The 12,141-nt window shown below is 48.9% G+C and overlaps 1 protein-coding gene across 2 annotated transcripts in view; it reads right to left on the bottom strand.

Moving 5' to 3' along the window:
- Window positions 1–12,141, bottom strand: part of MOCS1 (molybdenum cofactor synthesis 1) — a 285,312-nt gene that overhangs the window by 73,727 nt on the left and 199,444 nt on the right. For both annotated transcript variants that reach the window (XM_085610229.1, XM_085610231.1), the window contains exon 8: window positions 8,830–8,940. In XM_085610229.1, the coding sequence (XP_085466355.1) occupies window positions 8,830–8,940 (111 nt within the window). The remainder of the gene's footprint in view (window positions 1–8,829; window positions 8,941–12,141) is intronic.

Genomic DNA, 12,141 nt, shown 5'->3' with positions numbered 1-12,141 from the left:
AAACAAACTGACAACACGTATTCCTCGCCTGTAGGATTCATAGAATGACGGTGACAGGGAGACGGGGAAATGTACAAACTGTTCTAGTTGTTGGAAAAATTCTTACCCAATAACCTCTCTTGTGGGCACCTAGGGCAAAACATTGTTGCAAAGATTCAGGCAAGAGGCTGTTTCCTGATCAAATTCCCCCTCATTGCAACCTTTTTCGTGGTGTCCAATCGCCTCAGCTTCGCTGGGGACTCACAATGGCTGTAGAGAAGTCAGGAAATCCACTTCCGGGGCTGCAGGGACTTCGGACTCAGGCGGGAGTGGGAAAGTTTGCGAATGTTGATTCAAAGTTTTGGTGCCGGCCAAGCAGGGGAGTCATTCCTTGACTCCGAGGGAGATTCTTCAGTCTTCCAAAGGTAGTGGAACGTCGAAGGTCCAGGATTCTTTTTGTAGAGCGTCGTCCAGGGATATCTAGTTTGCAATGGCAAGGGTTCCCTATCTTATACTAAAGGAAAGGGAGGGACTAGCTCTATAACCACTCCTATGGGAGGGTCAGGGGAGTGGGTGGTTATACCCACTTCCCTTTGTCCAGTTTCGTGCCAGAGCAGGGGCTGGTAGCCCCTGAACCAGTTTGAGCTGGCACATGCACAGTGGAGCCTACTGCTCCCCCAGAGCAGGACTTCACAGAACTCTAGAAGTGCACCCACTCAGCCCCAATACACTAAATCCTGTCTGGAAGGTGGTTACACCTCCCTGTGACAGGATGCCTATTGTTGGGCCTCCTCCACTGCGAGTTTCGGTCAGCAGCAGGAGGGCAGCCCAGTGTCTGTGACTGGTGGCATCCATTTTGTGATGCCAGGGCTCTTCAGGATTCTACAGTGTTTCCACAGTGGGTACATGTCTATCCCTCTAGAAGGGTGGGATCATACTCCCACGCCAGTTACTGGTGTGGGGGTATGATTCCAAAGCGTTTGACACCAAACATGACATGTTTTGATGCAGCCATTCCAAAGTTAGCATTAACCGCGAGGTTCTAATGCACTTAAGAGTATATGGTTTGACCGCATTCACAAACAGCCCCAGAGAATGGACTCTGAGAGCTGCAGAGGCACCCCCTCACATGGAAACCAAGCACCCTGCCCTCAGGATTGATAGGGCCTGCCTTAGGGGTGACTGATAGGTTTATATGTGTGTGCAGGTAGAGATATAGGGAACCTATATCTAAGTGAGGAGTGCTAACACTACCTCACCCAGGCTGCAGTAGCAGGCCTGTGGTGTCAGTTTAGTCTGATTCCTAGGGGTGGCATAATACATGCTTCAGCCCCTGGTAGGCCTGTGAAGTACCTATGCCCTTGGTACCTAAGGTACCATATACTAGGGGCTCATAAGGTACCACAGTATCCAATCACTAGTGCATCTAATATGCACTCCATGTCATGTAAGGGAGTAAGCAAATAGGCTGGGGTCCTGGATAGCAGGACCCCAGTCAGACTAGTCAAAAACCATCCAAACACCAGGAAAAAAGTGGGGGCAACCATGCAGTCAGATTCCACCTTCCTACAAGGTGGCACCGACTGATCGAGAAGAGGTTCCAGAATGGGAGTTTGGAAGGGGCATGGAGAGATCGCAGGAGTATAAGGGCTGCTGTAGATAGGTAAACATAACTGATACATATTAGTGCTGTTTATTAAAAAACTATGGAAGCGATGCTGCCTCTCCACCCCCCACCCCGCAAGCAAAACATACCTGCCATGGATGTTCTCCTGCCCTCAGAAGGGTGAAATAAAAAGCTAGCGCTGTCTTTCATCTGTTTTCTAGCATGCTAGTCGTGAGATGTCTGGCAAACATTCCCATCTCAACAGGGTCAGTGACTGCAATAACAGAGGTGGATACTGCTGCATCTTATGATGAAATGTGTGGTACAAATGATGAGTGGAGCAAAGTGGTGAACACCTGCAACTCAAGGGTCGGGTACAAGGGGCGCACTCTGCCTTCTTTTACAGTGGGGGCATTAATGCAGCAGGAGGCAAGCTTTTTAGGATTACTGGAAAATGCAAGGAAACCGAATCTGCACTGATATTAGGAGCTAACAGACTCCCTTGGCTTTCCCAGGACCACAAGCTTGGATTGCACATACTCATCGACAGGCGGTTAACCCTCCAGGCCTTAACCACAGCATGCATTGCCCTTTCGACCCTAGTAGTGATGCAATCCCTTGGCGTAAATATGAAACCACAGTTATCCTCTACAAGTCACCACAAAACTGTTTATACACAAATTGAGCAATCAAGAGGTAAAATCTCCTATGTTAAAAAGGGAAACTTATGGTGAGTTGGCTAAGCTAAGCAAAGCACACTCTGGCAGTGTTTTAGCTCTAAACCGTTGGCATTGATAGAAATGAGGGTTCCACTTCATCCCAGCGATGCCTTCACAGAAGGGCCTAGCTAAGAGTTCAAACAGGCTGCACAATAAGACTGCCCACGATTCATCATCCTCTTCTGCGTATTGTGTATTTACCAATCACCAGTGGTAAACAGCAGCTCAGCTCTGTGTTATTGGCCCCTCTTTAAACCTGCTCTGCACTTGCACCACCAACCTACACCTGCAGTTGGTATCATCTGAATCTATGAGTTTGTGTCGAGGAGGGAGACAGGACATCGCATCTGGCACCAGATTAAGGGCCTGATTTAGATCTCGAGGGACGGGTTACACCGTCACAAAAATGGCAGATACCTCGTCCACTGGAATATAAATCTGATGGGATATAATGGGATTTAAATTTCGGCGGATGGGATATCGGTCACCGTTGTGACAGAAAAATTTGTCTGCCTGCATCTAAGTCAGACCCTAAGGTTTTTTTTGGTACATTTGCACTAAATCACCTCTGATAACATTTTTGGTAGCTATCTTCTGCCACAAATACTTCAGAGGTTTGAAAGGTGACGGGAATCTAAATCTGAACTATGGAGATGTTGAACGGAGGAGCTTCGATGCGCTCTAATTCCAGCATTTTCAGAGCTTCTGTGCGGCTAGGTTCGGCTGACATCCTTGGAACTGGAAGGGTAGGTTAAGGGTCTACCAGCCTCACTCCTTGAGGAAGGGCACATACTTCTACAATCTTCTTAGAGAGGCATCAAATCAGGGCGCTGCATCAGTGACTTGCAGCCTATGGCTACTGCATGCAAACAAGCACACTTTAAGAGTTCATCCTACTTGAAGCATTCACAGACCATGATGTGCATCACTTTCCTTTAGGGGACCGGATTTATAATGTCAAGTCTCTGGCTGCCTTATTTGATTCCAGTCTCCTTACCCCTGGCCTTCTAGTCCTTACTTTCAACTCTCTCTTTATCCCGCATTCAATATTTCTATCACACTGGAGTCTGAGGCTTGCCTTTGTTGGCCATTACTGGCTTATGAACATGACTGGGTGCAGAGAGGCATCCAGGGAAAAGGTTAACAACACATACAAGTTGATAATTAAGGATCCACCCCTTCCTCACCAGTGCCCTCCTACTGTCTGACAGGTATAAGGTGAATGCACAGCAGCACAAGTCTTCATTCACAATTGAAGGAACTGGGGAGTAAGCAGCTTTCACTTCAAAGCATGGGGATCCATTTCTACCCAAGGCAATAAAAAACACCTTGAAAAGCAAATCAGAAGTGAGTATCTTCAGAACACCTTCCAATCGCACAGTACAAAAATCCAAGAGCTTATGACCAAAAAGCCCTCTCTGGCAGATCGGGAAATTCTCGCTTCTCCGGATATCACAAGTTTCATGGCTCGAAATGCCCGGGAATTGGAGTATAGAGCATTGTGAGTGATGCAAGCCAGCTTAAGTTGGATCCTGGTCTCAAGAGGAAGCCATTTTAGAGCTTTCAAGTGGGGAGAGATGTGGTCGAATTTCTTTGAACCTGCCAGGAGTCTGGCGGCGGCGTTGAGGCAGGCTTTCAGTGGGGGGAAAGAGCTTTTGGGTAGACCTGCGAGGGTGGAGCATCCATATTCTAGTCTGGAAATGACTAGCCCCTGGAGTGCCATTTTTAGGTCGGGAGTGTCGAGGAAGGGTTTCAGGTTTCTTAGGTAGCTCAGGTGAAGGTGAAATATGGCGGTTTTAGCCATCGAATTGATATGGCCACGCATATTCAAGCAGCCATCAAGGGTTATTCCAAGGGATTTGGCCGAGTCTACAATGATAGGGGGGCAGTTTAACGCTGTGATAGCCTTGATCCATTCTTGAGTGTCAGGGTTGTTTTTGTTTGGGGAGAGGAGGAGAAATTCCGTTTTTTTTGCGTTAAGTTTGATATGGTTAGAGGTGAGCCAATGCACAGTCAGCTTCAAGGCCTCATTCAGGGAGAGAATGTCCTCAGGAGAAGAGATTTTAATGTAGATCTGCGTGTCGTCGGCATACATGTGGTATGCGATATTGGCGGTGCGAAGCACCTCTGTGAACGGTTTAAGGTAAAGATTGAAGAGGGTTGGGGACAGGGTTGACCCTTGGGGAACTCCAACCGTGATCGGAGTGGGAGCGGATAAGTTACCGTTGATTAGGATTCTCTGTGAACGATTCTGGAGGAAGGACCTAAACCATTCGGGAACAGTGCCATCCAATCCCATCCTGAGTTTGAGGCGTTCAAGAAGTGTTTCGTGGTTAACCGTATCTAAAGCCGAGGATAGGTCGAGGAGGAGTAGGAGACATGTTGCCTCCACCTGCCTGGTGTTCGAGGCCGCCGCGCTCCCTGCTGTGACATTTCAAGCTTGTCAGCTCGCTTCTGCTGGTCAGTGCCCCTCGCTGTGTCCTGCGACGTTGTTTGCCTTTTTTCCCATAAGTATAGTGCTAGTGCCAGTCTGTCCTTGCGTGACCGCCGCTGCTGCCCCTCCTCCCTGCCGATGCCCATTCCTGCCTCCCAGCTGCTCGTCCCTCCCCCCTCCCCTACTTAATGGTGGCCGCTGCACAGTCACGCCGCTGGCGCACCAAAGGCAAGCCCGTCCACACCTGTCACGACCTGACTGCGGCCAGAGCCAGGAACCCTGGACCTCCGACCATTCACCACTACGACCCAGCCGCCCTCCTCGCACTCAACCCTGGAAGGAACAAACTCTGTCAGTGGGCAACGCCGAACACAACCCACAGCCAGTTCTCCTTGCTGTCAGAGCTTTACCACCGCCCCCACCGCCGATGCCCTGAGGTGCATCCTCCTCAACGTACGCTCCCTACACAGACACGCCGTAGAGATCTGGAGCCTCCTAGACACCCTCTCACCAGACGTTGCCTTCTTCACTGAAACCTGGACCAACACCTATTCCCAACCAGACATAGCCATTGCCATCCCGTACGGATACAAGATCCAGAGGAAAGACCGCCCGGGAGGAGGACTCGCCATCACACACAAAAACTCCCTCCGCCTCTCCACCTCGAGCGACGCTTTCTCCGCCACCAAACACCTGCATTTCCAGATCCAGACCAGCCCCAACTCCACACTCCGTGGCACCCTCGCCTACAGACCCCCTGGCCCTCTTCACCGACACCATCACCAACCTCATAGCACCCCACGCCATCGCCTCCATGGACTACATACTCGTCGTAGACCTGAACTTCCACCTCGACAACCCCAGCGACCCCAACTCCACCACCCTCCTGGACAACCTAGCCAATCTCTGGAAGACAAAATCTTGCTGTATGCGGATGACGTCCTGCTGTTCCTGGCAGAGCCGTCACGCTCTGGCCCCCGGTGTCTTCAAATCCTCCGTTCCTTCAAGCAGATCTCTGGTCTCCATCTCAACCAAGCCAAGTCCATATTGGTCCCCTTCCACATCTCCAGGGACTGCTTCGATTGGCAATCATCCATTCCTATCCATCGACAAACCTTCAAATACCTAGGAATATGGGTCGCTCTGTTACCGGACTTGGCCTGGGCCCTTAATGTGACCCTCCTCGTCTCCAAAACTAAGCAAGACCTCTTAAACTGGGGTAACCTACCGCTGAACCCGCTATGGCGTATATCCCTTTTTAAAATGATGATCCTTCCCCGGTTCCTTTACATCCTCCAAAACATACCTCATCATATTCCCTGGGCCTGGTTCCGCGGCAGCGACACTCTAATCATTAAATTCCTCTGGGCCGGCCGACGGCCCCGTATGGCCCTTCGATACTGCCAGATTCCATCCTTCCATGGGGGAATGAGACTCACAAATCTCTATCTATATTACCTGGTGAACCGTCTATTAGTGGTCTGCGACTGATTCACGGGAGGCTGGGCAGACCCGGCCTACAGAGCTGAACTCGGCAAGCTGGGCTTTCCCCACCTTCAGGCCATGCAATATGGATCCCCCATTTCTAGGAACCTCCCCACAGTAACCCGAACGGTTTTGCTGGCATGGCGCACTGCCCTATGCCATACTCACTGGCGGGGCAGGCTGTCCCAACAGACACGGCTCTGGCAGGGCACATGGCTGCGGGAAATGGCAAATCTGGCAGGCTTTAGACATTGGGACCTTACTGGCATTTCACAGCTGGGGGATCTATGGGTTAGCGACCATATTCGCTCCGTTGCAGACTTCCAATGCCGCTTTGCTCTTCATCCATCCCAGTTCTATTGCTACCTGCATGTCCGTCACACACTAGACACCCATATAACGGCTGGCACTTCACTACCTGAACACAGTCCCCTTGAGTCCCAAGTTACGATGGGTAACCATGGGGGGGGGAGGGGTTCCCGCATATACCGATCACTAACCAACAATGGCCCGGGATCCCTTGACTACTTAAAACTCAGATGGGCGACTTGGGTAGGCCCCCTCGAGGATGCAGACTGGAGAGATGCCTTGATGGCGCCTAGAACGATCACTGCCTCGGTAAGGTTACACCTGATCCAGCTCTATCACCTACACACTTCGTATTTCACCCCCTGCCGCCTCCACAGGTCAGGTCTGATCCCACTCCTGGTGTATCCGCAGATTTCTTTAACATGGTATGGTCCTGTCCCCGCATTGTCCCCTTTTGGGGCGCCCTGAAAGCGTAACTCACTGAGATTCTCGGTTGGGACGTTCCCCATAACCCCTTACACATGCGACTGGAATCAAGCTATCCTGGCTGAAGAGGGGTGAAACCCCGAAACTGGACCTAGGATGCTTGGTTCCAGTCCAGGGCGGACCTGGCTTGGCAGTTCGGGCTGGACTGTTCCCATGAGGCACAGGGTCAAGACTGATTTGCTTATGGCTGGGTTCAAACTGGAATGGCATGGTGAGCAAAAAAAACATGGATTTAGGCCCAGATCTCTGTACTGGGGTGAATGTATGACATTGTTCTGCATTCTGTCCATCAACTGTTGTTTTTGCATTTGTCACCCCGAGTGGGACGGGTATGCTCAGACGTGAGTCCCGTGCTCTCCATGCCACTGGAATCAAGCTATCCTGGCTGAAGAGGGGTGAAACCCCGAAACCGGTCCTAGGATGCTTGGTTCCAGTCCAGGGAGGACCTGGCTTGGCAGTTCGGGCTGGACTGTTCCCATGAGGCACAGGGTCAAGACTGATTTGCATATGGCTGGTTTCAAACTGGAATGGCATGGTGAGCAAAAAAACGATGGATTTAGGCCCAGATCTCTGTACTGGGGTGAATGTATGACATTGTTCTGCATTCTGTCCATCAACTGTTGTTTTTGCATTGTGCATTACGGATGGGCTGGATGGGTTCAGGGCTGACAAGACATTCTTAGGCACAGCCCTAGTAGTACCTCAGCGCGACATAGCAGCCGCATGGTAGAATCCCTCCCCACCCTCATTGACTAAATGGCGCTGAGGGGTAGATTGGTGTGCTACACAATAACGTACACTCTATGAGGCCAGGGGTTGCCCTGCCCGTCATCAGAGGATCTGGGGTAAATGGCTGGGAGTACTAGGCTGATCACTGCCCCTGACCCTGGAGGTCCATTTTATCATAATGCTGGGGGGGGGGGGGGGTAGGTCACCGCATTCCACTGGGCGCAACCTGCGATGTGTACTGTAACTCATGTGCAATGATACCTTCTTGTATGCTGTACAATCTGATTTCGTGTCATTTGTTTTTAAGTCATTCCTTGCAAAAGCAATTAAGTTGGTCATAAAAAAAAAAAACTTTAAATGGATCCCACCCTGAGGCAAGGAAGACAGTCACACACGCACTAATAACCAGCAGACTGGACTCCGTAAACGCCCTCTACGCCGGCATCAACAAGTCTACTCCGCAAGCTCCAGATTATACAAAACACCACAGCAAGACTCGTCCTTGGCATCCCTCGACACGAACACATCAGCCAACACCTACGGAACCTCCACTGGCTCCCCATCGAGCAGAGAGTCACTTTCAAGATACTCACCCACGTCTACAAATGCCTCCACAACACCGGACCCAATTACCTCAACGAGAGAATCACCTTCCATGTACCCAAAAGAAACCTCCGATCCACCAACCTCTCCCTCGCGGAAACCCCTCGCATCCACAAAGCCAGGACAGGGGGAAGAACTTTCTCCTACATCACGGCCAAGATCTCCAATGAGCTCCCGATCTACATCAGAAGCGCCCCCCTCGTTGAACACCTTCAGAAAGGCCCTCAAGTCATGGCTGTTCGACTGAACAGAACTGCTGCCCCCCTCCACCCCAAGTGCCTTCAGAACCTCGCGGGTGAGTAGTGCGCTTATAATTCCCTGATTGATTGTATTTTGTTCAGCTTTCAGTTATCACTACCTAGGTTAATTGTTTCATGAAGCAACATGTTTGCACTGAAAGACAAAAACCAAATAAATGTACTTGAATTTAAATGCACCTTAAATGAGCTGAAACCTCATCAGCCCAGAGAGTCTCTTACCTTCAGGTTTCCATCTGCTGTGATTCTCAGTCTGTTGCACGATCCACAGAAGTGTTCAGACATGGATGTAATGAAGCCAACTTCTCCAAGGAAACCGGGAACCTTGAAAGCCTTGAGGACGCAAAACAAGGAGGAAGTATAAGCTGATGGGTAAGTTTCTCTGATAGCAAACTACTTCTAGTATTGACGATTGCTGTAAGAAACAGAACCTGAGTGCCAAAGCGTCTATTTCTCAGAGGTTGATGGGTGTGAGATTCTATTTTTAACAACTTCGGCTGTGGCGGACATGGCTACTTCTTAGTTTACGCTGCATACGTTTTCAAGAATAAGTTTGGAACCTCAAAATGGTGCATGGTTTCATGGATGACCAACATCATGCCAACACATTCATTTTTACACTGTAGAACAATCTGTGTGCTTTGGTGATTGAGCCACTAGAAGCACCAGTGCTCCTGCTGTCTCTAGTGCAATAATACTCCTGCTCCTACTATTATTACCAACAGCTGTAGTAGTGACAAGGACATTAGTACTACCACATTGATACTACTAGCAAAAACAATTCTAATAGTTTCATTACTGACTATATCTTGCTTTAACAGTACTTTCTGTTCCTGAAACCCCATTCCCCTGAAGTAAGTCATAGTTTATCTACTACAGCATAAGTGCAATTGTCAAAACCACAAATTCTCATATCCCACTGCATTATAGTTCATACGGTCATTTACTTGGTAAACATTTCTTCACATGCTGCTTGAAAGCGATTACTTGTAGTGATGCGATTACCAGTGGCACTAATAAAAGAAATACACTACAAGGCCTACCATATACAGCTTTCTACCACAAATGAACAGACCTGGCTAGAAAGATGAATACAATACTCCTGCAGTCACTGCTGAGCAAGCACCGAGGACTCGGTAGGATAGGAAACGTAAGACAAGCCATCTTTACCACCAGGTTTCACTTAATTTCTAGCTCAGGGCATCAGTTGTTATCCCATATGACCATTACTGTCACACTGGAGTCCAACTCTATGGGTGCAGTTGTATGGAGTAGAGCCATGAGGCATCACAGGGGAGAAAAACATTCCCCATTGTCACATTAAACATAAGATGTGCTTTTAGAGTACATGATTCAGCAGCATGGGCTGTAGGACATATTCCCAATGCATTAAACCTGTCATTTGAAGCCATTATGAATCAGTCATTCTGAAGTGCTATCTAAACTAAGTAGGCAACAGACAGATAATCTGGCCGAAACAAAGTCAGATTAGGCTCGTTTTGGACTCATGTTCCCTAACCACATACAAATGCATACAAGCCATAAGTATATCATTTTTAAAATAATAGGGAAGCATCAAATGTTTATCAGCATGCACTTTGCAACTTATTATGTTATGGCATGTTTTACTATCATCTAGTGATTTCTTGTATTCTTCAGTCTGTGTGGGTAGGTAAAGGGTAAGGGTAAGCATTTGCCAATATTGTTGAATACGGAGACAAACTGGTCGTTAAAGAATTGGATATTCGCTGATTTTGAAGGTGGTTGTAATGTAAAGCGTTCTGACATCCAATTTTTGGGTCTTGTTCGCGCTACAGAAAACTTTGAATAAATAAATAAAATAAAAGGCAAATATACACTTTAGTCTACGGCTGCTCAAATTTTGTACGAGAATTAAGAGCCAAATATTTTTTCTTTGCCTGATAACCAACTAGGCCTTGGAGATACTACAATAATTCTCAAAGCAGTCCAGCAGGCGTGCAGGAGACTAGTAAGAGGTCTGTGAATAAGAGTAACATCTTTTTGGACCACAACTAAAGGTGCATTATTGAGCAAATTGACCATGCTATTAGTAAACGGAATAAATAATGTTGGAACTAAGGCACAGACCTGTCGTAACTTTGGCAACGTTTTAGGTGTCCAGCCAGACCGCAATTTTAATAAAGCCTGGAGGCAGGCCAAGATTTGCCAAATAGACCGTATCACGAGGGGTAATGTTGAATGTGCATTTTAAATCCACAAAGTAAAAGTATTCTTTCCTTATGTCACATTATTTCAGTTATAAGACAATCTACATACTTGGTCTACTGTGCCAATACCCCTACAAAAGAATGCTTGACAGCGCTCTAGTTGTTTCGGGCTGCCGATGCATAAATAAATATGTGTGCTGTGCGCACGCCGAAAGCAAGCCCGTCTGCGCCCATCAGCGTCCCGGAAGCGGCCAGCGCCAGGTATGCTGCCCGTTCCACCTCTCAATATAAGGCCCCTCTAGGCTATAACCGGAACAAGCTGTTGCTGCTTCTGCCATGCCCGTGTGATCCAGCCACTAGGTGGGATGTGTCCCGTCATCAGTCCAAAGTCTGTCGGCGGTGCAAGTTACACCTTGGCTTAGGCCCGGGGGGGAGGGGGGCAGGGGGGGGGGCAGGGGGAAATGTTTGGTGCTCCCACTGCTGCTAAAAAGATGCCCACTGTTAGAGCTGCGCTTATAAACAGCCGCTCGCTGGTGAAACACTACCAGGATATATCTGACCTCATCTTGGATAATCGCATTGATCTTTTGTTCATTGCCGAGACTTGGTTGAATGGATCCTCTAATCCGGTAGTGCAGATGGCCATCCCAGGTTTTAAAACCTCCTGCACTGACCGCCATAATGGCAGAGGGGGCGGTGTTGCAATTGTGTATAGGGATAATTGGGAATTCATTCGTGGGGAGAACATAGTACTGGGGGAGGGTGAATTTTTGGATTTTACCATTGTTCTTTCGGCACAATCCACGCTGGGGGGGACCCTAGTCTACAGGCCCCCTGGATCTGCTGGGTCCTTTCTTAGAGGATTGGAAGATGTGATTGTCCCAATAGCTCTTTCTTGGGGATCTTAATATCCATTTGGATCATACGGAGTTAGGGAATACCCGCGACTTCTTGGACTCTCTGAGCTTGACCCAGCTTACCCAGTGGGTTAGTTCACCTACCCACAGTGGCGGCCACATACTCGATCCCATCTGTTCCAATTTTCCCATTGTAATCGAGGACCCGCTCCCGGTCCCTTGGTCGGACCACTTCCTATCCTGTTTCTCTTGGGCTGTAGAAAGCAGTGCCACGGATCCCCAGCCCAGACATAACGCTGCCACTGCTAAAATTGATCCAGTGGCCTTTGGCCTTGTTCTGGCAGAATCAAGACCCACCCTCCCCTCCGATTTGAGAGGGGCGCTGGCCTGTTTCGCTGACTGGATCATGCAGGCTGTGGACAGTCTTTCACCACCCTCGTGTCGCATCTGACGCAGGGACTCCTCCTCCAAACCCTGGTTCTCAGCTG

Source organism: Triturus cristatus, chromosome 6 (assembly GCF_964204655.1).
Source record: "Triturus cristatus chromosome 6, aTriCri1.1, whole genome shotgun sequence".
NCBI lineage: Eukaryota > Metazoa > Chordata > Amphibia > Caudata > Salamandridae > Triturus > Triturus cristatus.
Note: the sequence above shows the minus strand (reverse complement) of the source record. Positions and strands in the feature narration are given on the sequence as shown.